General features: G+C 39.8%; 2 protein-coding genes and 1 pseudogene across 2 annotated transcripts; all 3 read left to right on the forward strand.

Annotated features, from left to right (window-relative positions):
• The first annotated feature begins 8 nt into the window (after window positions 1-8).
• On the forward strand, window positions 9-1909 carry LOC116127395 (annotated as a pseudogene).
• A 5738-nt stretch (window positions 1910-7647) lies between these two features.
• LOC116127266 (heat shock cognate 70 kDa protein-like) lies at window positions 7648-9774 on the forward strand. The gene is made up of 2 exons (XM_031412918.1): window positions 7648-7923; window positions 8053-9774. Exons 1-2 carry the CDS (start codon window positions 7710-7712, stop codon window positions 9693-9695), a joined length of 1857 nt encoding a protein of 618 aa, XP_031268778.1. The 5' UTR covers window positions 7648-7709; the 3' UTR covers window positions 9696-9774.
• Window positions 9775-14870: 5096 nt separating this feature from the next.
• On the forward strand, window positions 14871-17252 carry LOC116127260 (probable mediator of RNA polymerase II transcription subunit 37c). Its single transcript, XM_031412907.1, has 2 exons — window positions 14871-15155; window positions 15296-17252. The coding sequence occupies exons 1-2, from the start codon at window positions 14942-14944 to the stop codon at window positions 17023-17025; spliced, it is 1944 nt and encodes a 647-aa protein (XP_031268767.1). The 5' UTR covers window positions 14871-14941; the 3' UTR covers window positions 17026-17252.
• The last annotated feature ends 219 nt before the right edge of the window (window positions 17253-17471 follow it).

Below are 17471 nucleotides of genomic sequence, written 5' to 3' on the forward strand. Positions count from 1 at the left end.
AAATCTCTTCTATGGTGCTCACCAATATGCGTCAAATTGCTGAGGATTACCTTAGTTCAACATTGAAGAACACAGTTATCACTGTTCCAGCTTACTTTAAGGACTCTCAACGTCAGGCCACTAAGCATGCTGGTGCAATTGACAGCCTCAATGTTATGCGGATCATCAATGAGCCCACTGCTGCAGCCATTGCTTATGGTCTTGACAAGAAGACCTCTAGTGCTGGTGAAAGCAACGTGTTGATTTTGATCTGGGTAGTGGTACTTTTGATGTGCATGTCTCTGCTTTCCATTGCCGATGTATCTTTAAAGTGAAGGCCACCGCTGGGGACACTCATCTTGGTGGCCAGGATTTTGATAACAGATTAGTGAATGAATCACTTTGTTCACGAATTTAAGCGATTGAAAACAATAATAATATTACTGGTAATCCCAGAGCTCTTCACCGATTGAAAACAACAATGAAATAATTTTTAAAATTTTCAGAGAATAGTTGAAATTCAGTTTAAAAGCTATCTTTATCTCTGTAGTCTATAGACTGCCGTAACTCAAACTCAAGCATAAAAAACGGAATTATAATAAATGGACTGAAATCCTTCTATCATCTAACCTTTTAAATAAGAATTGTCGTGATAGATATCGAAAAATGCTTGGTCTAGCTCTCAAAAGTCGCAAAGAGATCGATTATCAAATTAGTTGAACCAAACCCAATTAATGAACTCTGCAGTCAAAGAGATTTTTTCCTCCTTGGGAAATCTTACTCGGTGAGCATGGTGTTCTACGATGGTTTAACATGTCGGCACGGTGATGCTGAGGGGCCGATGTAACCAAGCCAACAATTGTTGAGAAATTGCATGGAAATTTCACTGGAATTATAGAATTGCGACAGGAACTAGATCACTATCTGGTTTCTTAATTTAAAAAGTGCGCAAACAACCTTCTCAATCTATTAGATCGCAACCTATATTCGTATAATACCTGTTGATGCAGTGATACCTTGCTGGAAATGCATCATGTTCCAGTTTGCAGTTTGAAAAATTTTTGGCGCCAATGGAATTCAGTTGCTGCAAAGGGCGTGTGTGAGCTGTAGTTGGGGCAATTTTTGAATCTTGGTTTAGGTGTGATTAAGACTTGTAATTGATGTATTTTAAGTATGCTTTAGTCAGTTGTTAGAGTTTAAATTCAAATTTGTAAATTGTCTCTGCTGTAGTTGTTGTAACAGTGAGGGATTTGGTTGCACTACTGAATATATTTTTAGTCTTCTGTAATGAAATTGTATTCCACTTCTCTTCCAGTTTTTCCTTTCTTTTCTTTGTAATTCTCCAGCCATAACACCAACAAAGAGTAATACTAGCCTTACAAAGAGTCATACAAAGAGTCAAATCCAACTCTTGAAATTCATGATTGCCTCTTTCTCTCTCCCTCTTTTTCCCTTCTTTCAAGGGCTGGATTTGACTCTTTGTATAGCTCTTTGTATGCCTCTTTGTAAGGCTAGTATTACTCCACCAACAAATGGTATCAAAGCAAGCCTAAGAAATTTGAAAAACTCTTCCTCACAGAATCAGTTCTTCACTTTGTTTTTCAAGAACTCCACCCTGCATCCAGAAACTCTCATGTTTCAGACCATTTGCTTGAACATGGCTGCACAATCATCTTTAATGTCACCTCCAGTTTTCAATGGAGAACATTATCACATATGGGCTGTAAAAATGAAGGGTTTCCTCCAAGGTCAGGGCTTGTGGCAGTATGTAGAGGATAATAGGCAGCTAGCACCCTTGGGACCAAATCCTACTTTGAACCAGATCAGAATGCATGAAGAGAAAGTTGCCAAGGCACCGAGGGCCCTATCTCACATCCATGCAGCTGTAACTATAGATGCAAAAATCTACCTTTATCGAAAGAGTGACTAATCTCATGAGGTAGAGGTCACTAGCGATCTGCTACACCTGCACACGTAAGAAACAAGTGTGAAGCAGATGGAAAACATTGGGGTGGTGTTTGCCATAGGCACTCCGACGCTCAAGTCAGCAAGGCTGAGTAAGGCTAGTTTAGTGAGGGTTAGGGTGAGAAAAGATTACCGGAAGTCTAGTCGGAGACTGTGACTACGGTTATACTGTAAAGTTCTCAAGAGTGAGAACTTCAGGGTCTGAAGGTGTAATGTCACTGTCTTTTGTGAGAGGGTTGGCCTCTATTTAAATAACGACTACAGAGTCTTTGAATCCACTCAGTAGGAAAGGGAGTCCTATCGTGCCTAAGACACAGACCTTAGATGAATCAAGATAGTGATTGACTTCTTTAGTAGAGTTCAAGTAGTACTACAGTTCATAGGCGATTGTCGGCTCCAAGTTGATCATAAGTCCAGAAGGTGTTTTGGGATCAGAAGGCCTTGGTCTAGATAAGCTGGCAACTAGACCTAAATTAATCTGGCCTCTTCTGATTGGATCCAAATGGTGAGCAACTGGGAAGGCATACCGAACGAGCCTCATCTTTAGAACTCTATTGTGGGCCTCATTGGAATTGGGCCCTAGCTTCCAGCTTTGTTGAAGGTATCTTCGTCTTTGGGCCTATTTAGGTTGGGGACATTTTTTGGCCCTAACAATTTGCCCCCCACTCTCTGAGTTAAGGAGTGCTTAACTTAGAGAGTAGGCATTGCGTGGAGGTGTATCTAGTCGACCTTCGTGATCGACCGGCTGAACTTGTAAAAGTGTTGCTTCTCCGTTCCCAGGAACAAATAGCATAGCTTTTGTTGTCAGTGCATCGTTCAGTACACCATACCGGGCAGATGGAGGTGAAGCATAGTCACGAACGTTCTCGGTGCATCTAACCAAGTGGGGGAATGGAGCTGATCTTATTAGAATCGCCTGCTATGCCAGGTCGAGTGAGAGCATGAAAGAATCTGCCTGAAATATCCTCACTTGGTATGTCCTCCCGAGCGAGAAGATATGCGAAGCCCTCCATGGCGGTGTCCTCGCTCGGTGTATCAAGACGAATGTTGGGTGTGTGAGTTATCCCATGAAGGTGTCGTCAGTCGGTGTATCAAACCGAATGAACGGGTGTGCTAGCTATCTTTTGAAGGTGTTGTCAGTCGGTGTATCGAGCCGAGTGAGCAAGTGTGCCAGCTTTCCTTTGAAGGTGTTGTCAGTTAGTGTATCGAGCTGAGTGAGCGGGTGTGCCAGCTATCCTTTGAAGGTGTTGTTAGTCGGTGTATTGAGCCGAGTGAGCAGGTATGTCAGCTGTCCTTTGAAGATGTTCTCACTCGGTGCATTGGGTATAGTGAGAGGGTGCACGAATTACCTCATGAAGGTGTGCTCACTTGGTGTTTCCAACCGAGCAGAACACATTAGGCTCGATTTAGTGGTGGGGCCTAAGGCAGACTAATCGAATCCGAACGAGGTGTGTGCACTTCCCAGTTATGACTGGCTCGCCCGCCCAGGATGACCGAGTAGCTTGGTGCTCCAATTTTTTCGCGATGCTTGTCATGAGACCCAAAGACAGCGATAACGCGTCTTGTCTTCGCTGTTAGGTCTGGGGGGCGTCCTGAATGGGTGAAGTGCTAGAATGTGTTGGCTAGACCTTTGGAAATGGACAATTTGTATGCTTGAGTACGCCAGCTTGGTCGGGTCAGCTGCACGACCATATGTGGCACGTGAGTGTGTTCGCGTCTTCCAAGCGTGTGCAGATTCGCTACACGTGTTTTGGGAGGGAAATCGAAGGGTTGCTCTGTCCCACAACCAATGTGAGGCCGCCACGTGTCCCTTTTGTCAGGTTTCGTCCATAAAATCGAGGGCAAGACTATGCGTCTTCGTTTTGCGTCTTGCTTCTCTTTCTTCCTATTTTCTTCTTCTGTTCTAGTTTCTCAGTGGTGGTGGTTTCTCTTTCGCGGATGCCGGCCATTTTCACGGTAAACTTTTGCTTTTTTTCTGCTCTTTTTTTATTTTCGAACTTGTTATTACTCTTGGTTGGTTTCTAGGATAGGTTTTGTGTCGTTTTAAGGTGATTTTGGGTGTGTAGAGAAATGAACCGGAAAAAAAGATTTTCGGGTTTTTCTTGTGTTCGGTTGTGAAGGAACTGATCTGATTGTTGAATTTTACCGTGGTTTGAGTTTTTGTTGAAGCAGGGTTGTTTTTGTATTTGGGTTTCTGGAGAGATTAGGAGTGATTTGAGTGGATTTTGTTTGGTTTTAGACGTGTTTGGATTTTTGATAGAGGTAGAAGACAAAACCAAGTTATGGGGTGTCTCGGTTCAGCTCGTCTCAGTCTGCCTGACCGATTCGAGTGAAGAGGTGTGTGGTAAGTTTGGCTGTCGAGAAAGGTTAGGTTACATAGGTTGCCCGGTCTTCCCGACCGAATGATGAGAGACTTGTATGGTAACCCAAAGTCAAGCAGGTGTTCGGTCACCCAGGCCGAGCCAAAGGTAACACGGTTGGGAACTATTGTTTTGAGAAGTAGCTAGTCGGTGATCCAGGGCAAGTGGGGCTTTAGAACAGCGTTAGGCTCTGAATTGAGAGAGGTCGATCACCCGAGGCAAGTGGATAGAGTGCTCGATATCAAGGTCAAGGTCGAGCGGTTTGAGTGGGGCTAAGGGAGAGGTCGAAGATGAGTATAAGAATGCTCCCACCATGGTGATGATGCCCGAATGTGGGGGCGTTCCAGTCGGTATACCGACTGGGGTGAACATGGTTGCCCCTGGACCGAGTGGCGCCACTCCGAGTGATGATGAGTTGGAAAGGCAAGGGGAGGAGTGGGGAAGACTCCGATAGAGTTAGTGATTCTAAGAGTTCACCCTCCACCAGCAATGGCTCCGAGGAAGAGCCGAGTCGGCCTGGTAGCGAGATATTGAGTAGGGATTACCCGCCCTTGTTGAAGGACAATGATGTATGACGGATTCGGATGATGTATCACATTCCGGAGTCTATCGAGATCAGGGCGCCAAGGTCGTACGAGTGGGTCAATTGGGAGGCGAAAGGTTGGGTGGGCACCTATGAGAAATGGTTTCACGACGGGCTGAGGCTTCCTATCCCTCGTCTTGTCTGGGAGGTCTTGAACCACTTCATGATCGCGCAGACCCAGCTTATGTCGAACGGGTGGAGGTTACTGATGGCTCTAGAGGACCTCTGTGTGTGGAACCAGGTGATGTTTGGGCTGCATGAGTTGTTATACTCATATTTCTTGAAGAAGAACAACAAGGAAAAATATCGATACCTCATCAACCTTAGGCATGATCGGGCTCACCTCGTGATCGACCTCCGATCGAGTGAAAAAAATTGGAAGGATCGGTACTTTTTCATGAGAAGTGAGGCGATCTTTGGGGAGAGAGGCTAGGGCGAGATTCCATACTCCTAGCGAGCGACTGGTGAGAAACTTTATCTTTACCTTGGATTTTGATTACTAAAATCTTATTGTGTTTCTTCTTTGCAGTTCTTGACTTCAACCGAATCGGACAGAGTAGGGACGGTTTAGACGTGCAGACCCAAAAGATTCTCGCCATTCCAAAAGCGCAGAGAGATTGGCGGGTTGTGTTTGATGAGGCAAACCTAAGGACGAGTCATCTTTGGGCTAGAGTGGATGCGATCCAGCGAGGTATCCCCTTCTTTTCGCTAAAGCAAACCTGGAGTGTGCTGCTAACTCGCTACTGCAATCATATTTTGTACAGTAAGTCGAGGCTGAATGCTCTAATTGTTGAAGAGTTTACAATTGCAGGTAAGCTAATGAAGAAGTTGACCGTCCTAAGCACGAGTGAGTCTATTGCGAGATGTCGCGAGAAGCAGAAGAGAGACTCCTCGGCCAGAGAGGAGAGGAGTGCGAAGGATGTGGTGGCGACTATACCTAGTCGTCAACCTGCAGCCAGAGCTGGGTCATCCAAGACCATGGTCTTGGATGAGGAGACTGAGATGCTTACTTTTAGCATCCCAACTTCCGCGTTGACCTATTCGGACGCGGCTTCCATAAGCCAGTTGGTTGACTCATTCTTGTTCCTGGCGGACGAGAGCTGTTTGAACCAAATGGGTGCGGTCGCGGCCGCAGGCTGGGGCTTTTCTCGCTCTTTCCAAGTATGAGCCAAATTTTTACCTTAGTGTGTTATTTGTGGTTGTATACTGATCGAGTTGTTTTGTCATGCAGGTTTTCACCAGCAGCCTGCACCTAAGAAAGTCCATCATGTCGCAGGAGAAGAGGATACAGGATGTATTCAAATCCAATGTCAATCTACAACAAAGAGAGGCGGCGGCCCAGAAAGCCTAGCAGGAGAGCCAGCAGCGTCTGAGGGAGGTCAAGGCCAAGTTGGATCGACTGAAGAGAGAGTTGGCCGAGAAGAATGCAGAGGTCGAGTCCCTGAGGGAGCAGTGCCTCAGTATCGCCGATGACGCCATCATTAGGGCTAAGGGAGAGCTGATGTTGGAGTACAAGGCCGGGAGCACCCCGAACAATAAAAGTTTAACCTCCTAGGTTTGTTAGTTTAACTAAACACCCCCAACAGTAAAAGTTTATAAATTAACAAAAACACACCTATCCACCCACATATTACAGGTAGCCGGCCACCACGCAGGAAGTTGGCCGAAATCTGTCGGAATGGCGCACAACCGGTTGGATCTAGCCAGTCGTGCATCGATCTAGCCTTTTCTGGCCAGATTCACTGTGGATCTAGCTAAAAAGGGCTAGATATGGTTGTCGTTGATGGCCAAATGATGGCTAAATATCCAGCCATATATGGCCAAAAAAGGTTGATGTGACCAAATCTGGCCTTTTCCAGCCAGATTCATGGTGGATCTAGTTGGAACAGGCCAGATTAATGCACGACCGACAGATCCAGTCAGTCATGCGCCATTCCAGCAGATTTCGGCCACCTTTCGACAGTGATGGCCAGCTGTTAGTAATATGTGGGTGGGTGGGAGTGTTTTTGTCAATTTATAAACTTTTATTATTGGCGGTGTTTAATTAAATTAACAAACCTAGGGAGGTTAAAAATAATCTAAATATTTTGAGTTGAGTAGAATAGAATTGGATTTTGAGAATATCAAAACAAATGCATTTTTTGGTTTTTAGGATAGGATAGTGGGAAAGTAGTGTGTCAAACGGACCCAATCATGACTTTTTTCTTCCCACTATACTATATCCCATTATATTTCGGAGATAAATTTAACAAAGATTTAAAATCTGAAGTTTGTCCAATTTAATTAGTAAATATATTTGGCTACACATAATTAATTTTTTAATGAGTTAATTAGCTAAGGTGGGCTGTTTCCTAAATTTTTATTTTGAAACACAGAATTAATTAATTTTGGAAGGATAGTATTCTGGTTTTTATTTAAAAATTAAAAAATATTGTGTGATCGTTCATATTAATAAAACAAAACACAATAAAATCTAAGCTTTTTCAGTACCAAACGAGAGATAGGATTAAAAAGTGAAGAACAATGTTTTAAAAGTAAATAAAGCTAGAAATTAAAGTTACGATGAGGAGGGGCCTGAAGACAATGATTTTACAGGTGGAAAGAAATAAAGTTTGTTAGTAGTGGGATTCTTCTCTGTAAAAGAAGAATACATTCGAAAATAAGTTGCTAGTCATATCAATTTTCTCTACACAGTTGCTTTAATAATAGATAATAATTAAAACGACTTCATTGAGTACTTAATCAAGAAGTAATACATATTTCTTTGACTTTCTATTTTCTTCTTAATTTTCTTCTGATTAAAGAGCAATCTCTTAGAAATAATGGCTGCAAAGGAAGAGGGACCTGCGATCGGAATTGATCTAGGGACTACATACTCTTGCGTGGCAGTATGGAAGAATGACAGAGTTGAGATCATAACCAATGATCAAGGCAACAGGACGACGCCGTCTTGTGTGGCGTTTACTGATAAGGAACGTTTTATCGGTGAGCCTGCAAAGAACCAGGTTGACATGAATCCCTGTAACACCGTTTACGGTAAGTAGTTTTGTACTTTCTCTAGTTTGATTTCATTTAATAGGTTTATTTTTTTTAAGGAAATGTACTTGAAATTGACCTTGATTTAGTTATAATGTTTCATTCTACGATACATGTTAATCATTGTAGATGCAAAAAGGTTGATTGGAAGAAGATTCGAAGATGAGTCAGTCCAGAGAGATATGCAGTTATGGCCTTTCAAGGTCGTTGCTGCTGATGATGGAAAGCCAATGATTCTGATTAACAACAAAGGTGAAGAGAAGAAGTTGGCCCCTGAGTTTGTCTCTTCTATGGTACTTTCCAAGATGCGGCAAGTTGCCGAAGATTATCATGGTACAACGGTGAAGAATGCAGTTATCACTGTTCCTGCTTATTTCAATGACTCCCAACGTCAAGCCACCAAGGTTGCTGGTGAAATAGCTGGACTAAATGTTATGAAAATCATCAATGAACCCACTGCTGCAGCCATTGCTTATGGTCTCGACAATAAGTACTCCTGTTATGGGGAAAGAAATATATTGATTTTTGATCTTGGTGGTGGTACTTTTGATGTGTCTTTGCTTACCATTGATAATGATATCTTTAAAGTGAAGGCAACTGCTGGAGACACCCATCTTGGTGGTGGAGATTTTGATAACAACGTGGTAAATCACTTTGTAAAGGAGTTCAAGCGAAAGTACAAACAAGATATTAGTGGAAATCCTCGAGCTCTTCAAAGATTGAGAACTGCTTGTGAGAGGGCGAAGAGGACTCTTTCATTCACAACTGAGACTATTATTCAGATTGATTGTTTCTTTAATGGTATTGATTTCTATTCAAATATTAGTCGCGCCAAATTTGAGGAGCTCAATATGGATCTCTTCAGGAAGTGTCTGGAGCCAGTTGAGAAATGTTTGAATGATGCTGAGATGAATAAAATGAGTGTCCATGATGTAGTCCTTGTTGGTGGTTCTACAAGGATTCCGAAAGTGCAGCAGCTATTGCAAGATTTTTTCAACGGAAAGACACTTTGCAAGGACATTAACGCAGATGAGGCAGTTGCCTACGGTGCTGCTATTCAGGCTCTTTTATTAAGCGGTCAGTGTAATGAGAAGGTGAAGGATCTTACTCTCTTGGACGTTATCCCTCTATCCCTTGGCATAGAAGTCGAGGGTGGCTATATGTCTGTTATGATCCCTAGAAACACCGCAATTCCCACTAAGATAGAAAAGATATACTTCAACTCCTGTGACAACCAAACTACCATGGAGATTGACGTTTATGAGGGTGAGAGACCAAGAACTAGAGATAACAACCTGTTGGGCAGTTTCAATTTATATGGCATACCTCCAGCTCCCAAAGGGGATTCTAAGGTGAATGTCTGCTTTGATATTGATGCTAATGGAATCTTGAATGTCTCAGCTGAGGATAAAATCACTGGCCAGATTGAAAATATCACTATCACCAATGAGAATGGGAGGCTGTCCAAGGCTGAGATTGTGCGGATGATTAACGAGGCTGAGAAGTACAAGGCTGAAGATGAGGAGTACAAGAAGAAGGCCGACGCCAGGCGTGCCTTGGAGAATTTTGCCTACAAAATTCGTAACAGAGTCAAATATGAAAAGAATTTCAGTTCGCAATTTGACTCAACTGACATGAAGAAGCTAAAGAAAGCCGTTGGACTTGCCATCAATTGGCTCGATGACACCGAGGAGCTTCTTGAGGCATATATTTACCAGCACAAGATGGAGGAGCTTGAGAGAATCTACAATCCCATTATCAGAAATATGTGAAAGCGTGGGAGATTAAGTGAAGCAATGTTCTACAGATAGGTTGATCGTACTTTTAGTCGAATCGTTATTATTCTAATTTGATATTAAAATTTCGCGTTTATAATATTATATAATCTGAATCATTAAATAATGTTCATGTTGTTGGCAATAATTGATGTTCAAATTGTTGATTATCCATTTGTTTGTGTTCTTAAGTGTATTCTTTCACGCTTAATGACTAATTTTTATAGTAATAAAAGCTCATTCGTCTTAGAAAAATTAAAAGTTAACCCAGATGAATAAGAATCGGAATCCATCCCCTCAAACAAATATTTAATTCATACTCGGGTATGCATACTTTGATTCTTTTATTGGGCATAAAAAGAATTAATTGTGGATACAACGGATCAATTATAAAAGAAAATAATATTTATTTAGTTGTTATTTACAGATCACTTGACAAAAATTAAATTGAAACCATCCCGGCCAAATTGAAGCTGCAGCTATCATGGATTGGAGTACATTTTACATGGCAGCTCTTAGAGCATCTCCTCAATGGCTTGGCCTCGGATTGAAGTGATTAAGCAGCAACCAAGATGATTGAGAGAGAGAGAGAGAGAGAGAGAGAGAGAGAAACTGTGTGAATGATAATCCAATAGTTGATGTTTCAGGGAGTAAGACTTATACATGGGGGCAATTTCCAGGGGAACCCAATTCATGTTTTCATGGACAACGCACGTACAGCCATTGCTTCCATGGGCTAACTCATGTTTGTTATATTCTCCGAGCTTGTTAGTGAAATTTTACAACAGTGGTTTGCCTTCAAATCTCTTTGGTGGTGCTGAAATTGTAATGGCATCTTACTGTTCTCGTTGGAATGTGAACACTTTTTAGTAATTGATGAAGAAAGACAATCAAAAAGAAAAAAGAATTTAAGTTTTAGGTAAATTTCTAGTTTAAAAATCTGTAATTGAGAATAATTGTTTTCTTTTTCTATTGTAAAACAAATTAGGGAAGTAGAATTGGTTTAGGAGAATGAAGTTAAATATGAGAGTTTTATTAGGAATAGAAACATGAATCCTATTAGAAGTTGGATGTCCCATATACCACCTATAAATAGGGGGCAATTCAATGTAACAAAAGAAGTCACAAGAGAAAGAGAGAATATGAGGATACAAGGGCTTTTGATGTAAGGGTGCCACAGGTATCGAGTATCAGAAAAATACCACAGGATATTAAACACCATAAGAACATGATGTTGAGATTTACTTAATATTTTCTAAATATATTGTAATCTCCTAATTTTGTTAGTTTTAGGATACTCATAATGTACTTGATATCCTATAATCTCCTAATTATATCAATATATTGTAATTGACATAATTAGGAGATTAATTAGATTATATTCTACCTATAAAAACACCTGTGTAACTATGGGTGCAAATCAATGAATTGAAACACACAATTCTTTAACTAAACACATACTATCTGTCTATGTAAAGGTATTAGGTTGATGGTGTGATGAACACTTATATCGTACTCATAGAATTACAGTAGATCTCTCTCATCTATGAATATAGACATGTTATACTGAACCACGTAAAATATTATACCTTTGTGTTGTTATGTGCTATTCTTTATGCCCTTATTTCTTGGAGAAAAACAGCTGAAGCTGTTGATATGCTAAAGCTCATGTCTTCTACGTGGTTGCTCTACGCCAAACCATTGACTTGAGGCATTAGTAGGAGAACTTGAAAAACACTGCAAAGAACACAGCGAGTTCCTTAGTAGGAGAACTTGAAAAACACTGCAAAGAACACAGCGAGTTCCTTAAGGAATTAAATTATATGTAGGCTTTACTTTGCATATGTATCTTTGTAAAAGTATTTAAATTAAAAGATCATATTTCTAATATTAATGCTTATATTAATCTCATATCTAAGGTTTTCCTATATTATGCCCCTATATTTAGGGTTTTTAAAATTTTATTTTACATAAAAAAAATATATATGATTCTAGATTATTAGTAAAAAGAGTTTTAAATTGTTTACTTTTCAATTCTGGAAAAAAAAAATCTAGTCACTAGCTTCCAAGACATTAAGTAAAGGAAAACTTGGACATACAATAATCTAAAATGATATCAGCTTTACCTCTCTAAAGATTTTGCTTTTTCTTTTACTTTTAATATGCAATTTTATACAATTTCCATAAACCCTTCAAAAATTATAAACCAAGAGTAGTGTGCTTGTTTCTTTTCATCTTGTTCATGATAACATTTCTCACTTTCTCCATGTTAGTAATATGTATTGAATATAAGTTTGACAGTATTACTAAAAAAATGAAAAAATCTCAAGTCAGTTTCCATGCATTTAAGAGCATTTAAAATTTTGATCGCCTGAGATTGTTGGCTGCATTAATTAATTTGTTGGACAATCGACATTTACTTGAATAATATGAGCTGTACGTGTATACATTAACCCCACTTGTGACCTTGATTTCTATTGAATGAAATTGCGGCTACTTGCTAGACTTCATTGATTTTTGAGCTTGCAGTGGAAGAGTTTTGTTGTCGTAAATTAATTTAGGTTTTTAGCCCACTTAATTTACATCATTTATCAATAAGTTCCGCGATATCTACGCGGCCGTCTTTGTCATATGCATTAATTAATTAATTGACAATGTCTGAAATTGAAATTGCAGGTATGAATTCAATTAAGATTTTTTGTGGGATGAATTCAATTAATTCATGATATTCATCAATATGAAATTAAGCTTCTTCCTCTTGAAGCTACCCTCTTCAATAAGGCAACAAAAAAGCAAAGTAAAAATGTCCTACTCAATGGAATGCATGAAGCTGTACTATATGATCAGACAAGACGGTTTGAATCCGACAATTAATTAAAGATTTCGCACTCTTACATTTAATTCAACCATTTCTATGTATCACTCTTATTTATATTTTTGGAGAAACACCATGATATGACCTCTTTAATAATACATGATGTTGAAAATAAAATAAAGAAAATACATGATTTATCATGATCGTAGACATAAAAACGTCTATCTGCACAAAAGCAGGGTCTGATTCTGTGAGGTTAAGGTCACTAGTGATCTGCTACACCTGCACACGTAGAGAAACAAACGTGAAGTGATGGAAAACATCCGGGGTGGTGTTTGTCGTAGGCACTCTGATGCTTAAGTCAGCAAGACTGAAAGAGGCTAATTTAGTGAGGACTATGAAGTAGAGAGGTTACCAAAAGTCTAGTCGGGGACTGTGACTATGACTGTGATCTAAAGTTCTCAAGCGGAAACTCCGGGGTCTGAATGTGTAGTGTAATCTGCCTTGTGAAAGGGTTGGCCTCTGTTTAAATAGTGACTGTCTGGTCTCCCAATCCTGGTAGGATTGGGAGTCCTCGTAGCAATTCGTTTCCTCCAGCGATATATCCTTTGATCCCCTTATCCTAGCGTGAAAGGGAATCCAAGTATGGCTCTGACATGGACCTTGGAGGAGTTGGGGTGATAGTGGACTACTTTGTCAGTGTTCGAATATGAATGTGATCCGTAGGTGGCCGTGGGCTCTGAATTCGTTCACATATCCAAGAAGTGAACTAGGATTAGGAGGCTTGTGTCCAGATGGTTTGGGCCGACTGTACCTCGTATCAAATGGGCCTAATTCGACGAGTTTCAGATTGGACCACATCGGGATTGGGTCTGGTCTTTTTCTCATTGTCAGACTCGTTTTCCCATTTGGGCCGAGGATTATTTTTGGCCCTAACAATGATTCAAATGAAACAGAAAAATAAAGAAAATACATGATTTATCATGATTCATTTTTAATATAGGAACTACGTTCAGTATTCAAGATAGAAATTTTTTTGTTGAGTACTGCAACAAATACACAGTAAATGACTGCAATTCACTCTTTCTCTCCTCTCTCTCAAGTGTTTTTCATATTAGGTTTTTCCCACTATTACAATAAATAAAAGTAATTTCCGAGTGGTTTAGTGTATGCAGATAATCCCTGCAAAATATAAACCACATCCAACACATGTAAAATAAAGCATTTTCAGTACCAAACGAGAAAAAAGAAAGGGAGATAGGATTAAAAAGTGATGAACAATATTCTAAAAGTAAATAAAGATAGAAATTAAAGGCCCCTTTGGTACACAATTTTTCAATATTCTATTCCTTATTCTATCAAAAATACATATTTTTTCCCTTATTCTCAAAATATTATTCAATTCCTTTAAACCCCCTAGATTTATTAATTTAACTAAATACCCCCAAAAAAAATTTAGAAATTGATAAAAACACACCAGCAACCTACATTTGCCAGATTCCGGCCACCACCGTCAAAAACTAGTTGGAATCTGGTATAATGGCGCACTACAGGCTGGATATGACTGGTAATGCACTGATCTAGCCTTTTCCGACCAAATCCACTATGGATCTGGCAGGAAAATGCTAGATCTTTGGCCGTAGCCAGTCGTCAATAATGGCCAAGATATGGCCATCGTTGACCATCAACAATGGTCATATCTTTGGCCATCGTTGACAACCAAATGCAGTCAGATCTGACCATCAATTGCTAGATCTAATCGTAGATCTTGCTTTTTTAGGCAAAATCTACCATGCATCTGATCGAAAAAGACTAAATCGACGCATAACCGACTAGATCCAATCGGTCACGCACTGATATGGTGACTCTAGCCACCCTCTGGTGGTGGTGGTCGGCTATCGGTATTTAATGGATGGGTGAGAGTGTTTTTGTTAATTTTTAATATTTTATTATAGGAGTGTTTAGTAAATAAATAAATATAAGAGATATTTTTGATAATTTTTAAATCTGATGTCGTAGTACCTATCTAATTTTACTTTTTATCAAAATATTATCCTAAAATGTATAGAGTAATTAACCAAAGTGCACCCTAAGGTTTCGATGAGGAGGGGCATAATGATTTTAGAGGTGGAAAGAGATAAAAGTTTGCTGTAGTGGGATTCTTCTCAGTAAAAGAAGAATCCCTTCGGAAATAAGTTGCTGGTCATATCAATATCCTCTACACAGTTTTTAATTATAGATAACACTTAAGACGACTGAAGTGCACGCGATTCATTGAGTACTTAACGAAGAAGTAATATCCGAATATCTATATATACTGAGCCCGTCACTTAAAAAGAATTACACAGCCATTCAGAAATACAAATTTCTTTGACGTTCTATTTTCTTCTTAATTTTCTTCACATTAAAGAGCAATCTCTTAGAAATAATGGCTGCAAAGGAAGAGGGACCTGCAATCGGAATTGATCTAGGGACTACATACTCATGCGTGGCTATGTGGAAGAATGACAGAGTGGAGATCATAGCCAATGATCAAGGCAGCAGGACGACGCCGTCTTATGTGGCGTTTACTGATAAGGAGCGTTTTATTGGTGACGCTGCAAAGAACCAGGTTGACATGAACTCCAAGAACACCGTTTATGGTAAGAATTTTTTACATTTTCTCTGGTTTAGCTTTATTGAATTAGAATAAGATAGTAGTTTTATTTTCATCTTCAACATGAATTTAACCTTTATATTGTTACAATGCTTCATCCTACAATATTGTACGTTATCATTGTAGATGCAAAGAGGTTGATCGGTAGAAGATTCAACGATGAATCAGTCCAGAGAGATATGAAGTTATGGCCTTTCAAGGTCGTTGATGGAGATGGTGGAAAGCCAATGATTGTGATCAAAAGCAAGGGGGAAGAGAAGCAGTTGGCTCCTGAATTAGTTTCTTCCATGATACTTTCCAAAATGCGTCAGATTGCCGAAGATTTTCATGGTTCAACGGTGAAGAATGCAGTTATCACGGTTCCTGCCTATTTCAATGACTCCCAGCGTCAAGCCACCAAGGATGCTGGTGAAATTGCTGGACTAAATGTTATGAAAATCATCAATGAACCCACTGCTGCAGCCATTGCTTATGGTCTCGACAAGAAGAATTCCGGTGCCGGTGAAAGAAATGTTTTGATTTTCGATCTTGGGGGCGGTACTTTTGATGTGTCTTTGCTTACCATTGATAAAGATACCTTTCAAGTGAAGGCCATTGCTGGAGACACCCATCTCGGTGGTGAGGATTTTGATAACAACCTGGTAGATCACTTTGTTAAGGAGTTCAGGCAGAAGTATAAGAAAGACGTCAGTCAAAAACCTAGAGCTCTCCAGAGACTGAGATCTGCGTGCGAGAGGGCCAAGAGGACTCTTTCATTCACTTCTCAAACTTCAATTCATGTTGATTTTTTGTTTCAGGGAATTGATTTCCATTCAAATATTAGCCGTACCAAATTTGAGGAGCTCAACATGGATCTCTTCAGCAAGTGTATTACTCAGGTTGATAATTGTTTGAGTGATGTTAAGATGGACAATAATAGTGTCCATGATATAGTCCTTGTTGGTGGTTCAACCAGGATTCCGAAAGTGCAGCAGCTATTGCAGGACTTCTTCAATGGAAAAAACCTTTGTAAAAACATTAACCCAGATGAATCTGTTGCTTACGGTGCTGCAATTCAGGCTGCCCTATTGAGTGGTCAGGGTAATGAGACTATGCAGGGACTCGTCCTCACGGACGTTACCCCTCTTTCTCTTGGAGTTGAAGTTGGAGGTTGTATCATGTCTGTTCTAATCCCAAGGAACACTACAATCCCCACAAAGAAAGAAAAGGTGTTCTCAACATGCGCAGATTTTCAATCTGTAGTCAGGATCGACGTTTATGAGGGTGAGAGAGCAAGAACTATGGATAACAATTTTTTGGGAAGAGTCAGTCTCTTCGGTATTCTACCCGCTCCAAGGGGTTTTCCTCAGATCAATGTCTGCTTCGAAATTGATGAAAATGGAATCCTGAATGTCTCAGCTGAGGACAAGACCACTGGCATGACGATCAAGATTACAATCACCATTGATAAGGGAAGGATGTCTAGGGATGAAATTGAGAAGATGGTTAAGGAGGCAGAGAAGTACGAGGCTGAAGATAAAGAGTATAAAAAGAAAGTTGAGGCCAAGCTTTCTTTGGAGGGTTATGTCAGCCATATGAGGCACATTGTCAAGTCTGAGAAGATAACATCTAAGCTCCCTGCTGGTAAGAAGAAGAAGATTTTGGGTGATATTAATCGTGTCATTGAGTGGCTTAATGAAAGAGACGAAGTTGTTGAGGCAAACATTTACGAGGACAAGAAGCAGGAGCTTGAAATAATTTGCCGCCCAGTTTTTGAAATTCTTTCGGAAGACGATGGTGACATTGAAGTTGGCATTGATGATGAAGCTTTCCTGAGCTATGCCATGGGTGGTGTCAAGATCGAGGATGTTGACTAAGTTTTTTCTAAGTGTTTTGAATATGCTAGGCACTAGGCAGAAGCGTATCTGCGTACTTATGGTTACGTTGATTAGAACTTATGATTGTATTATCTTTCTTTTATAATTTCGACTTGTTTGTGCAAAGAATCAAGCCCCGTTAACTAACCTTATAAATCAGTTTGTGTAACCTTAACACCTGTAAGCTTTACACTTATGAGTTTATATGGGTAATTATCCACTTAAGTTTACGCTAAGCACATTTAAATTTGATCCCACGTAACAACCTCTAGGCCAAACCAAACATTAGTTTTAAGACAATTTCAACTTACAAAACATAACAATAATATATTCTAATATCATATCTTTATACATTAGTACACCTTAATCTAAAATATTATTTAAAAGTATTATCTAATCTGCTTCAATATATTATATGAGTAATGTTACGGACACCGAAATTTTAC

This window comes from Pistacia vera, unplaced genomic scaffold (genome assembly GCF_008641045.1).
Source record: "Pistacia vera cultivar Batoury unplaced genomic scaffold, PisVer_v2 Contig1045, whole genome shotgun sequence".
NCBI lineage: Eukaryota > Viridiplantae > Streptophyta > Magnoliopsida > Sapindales > Anacardiaceae > Pistacia > Pistacia vera.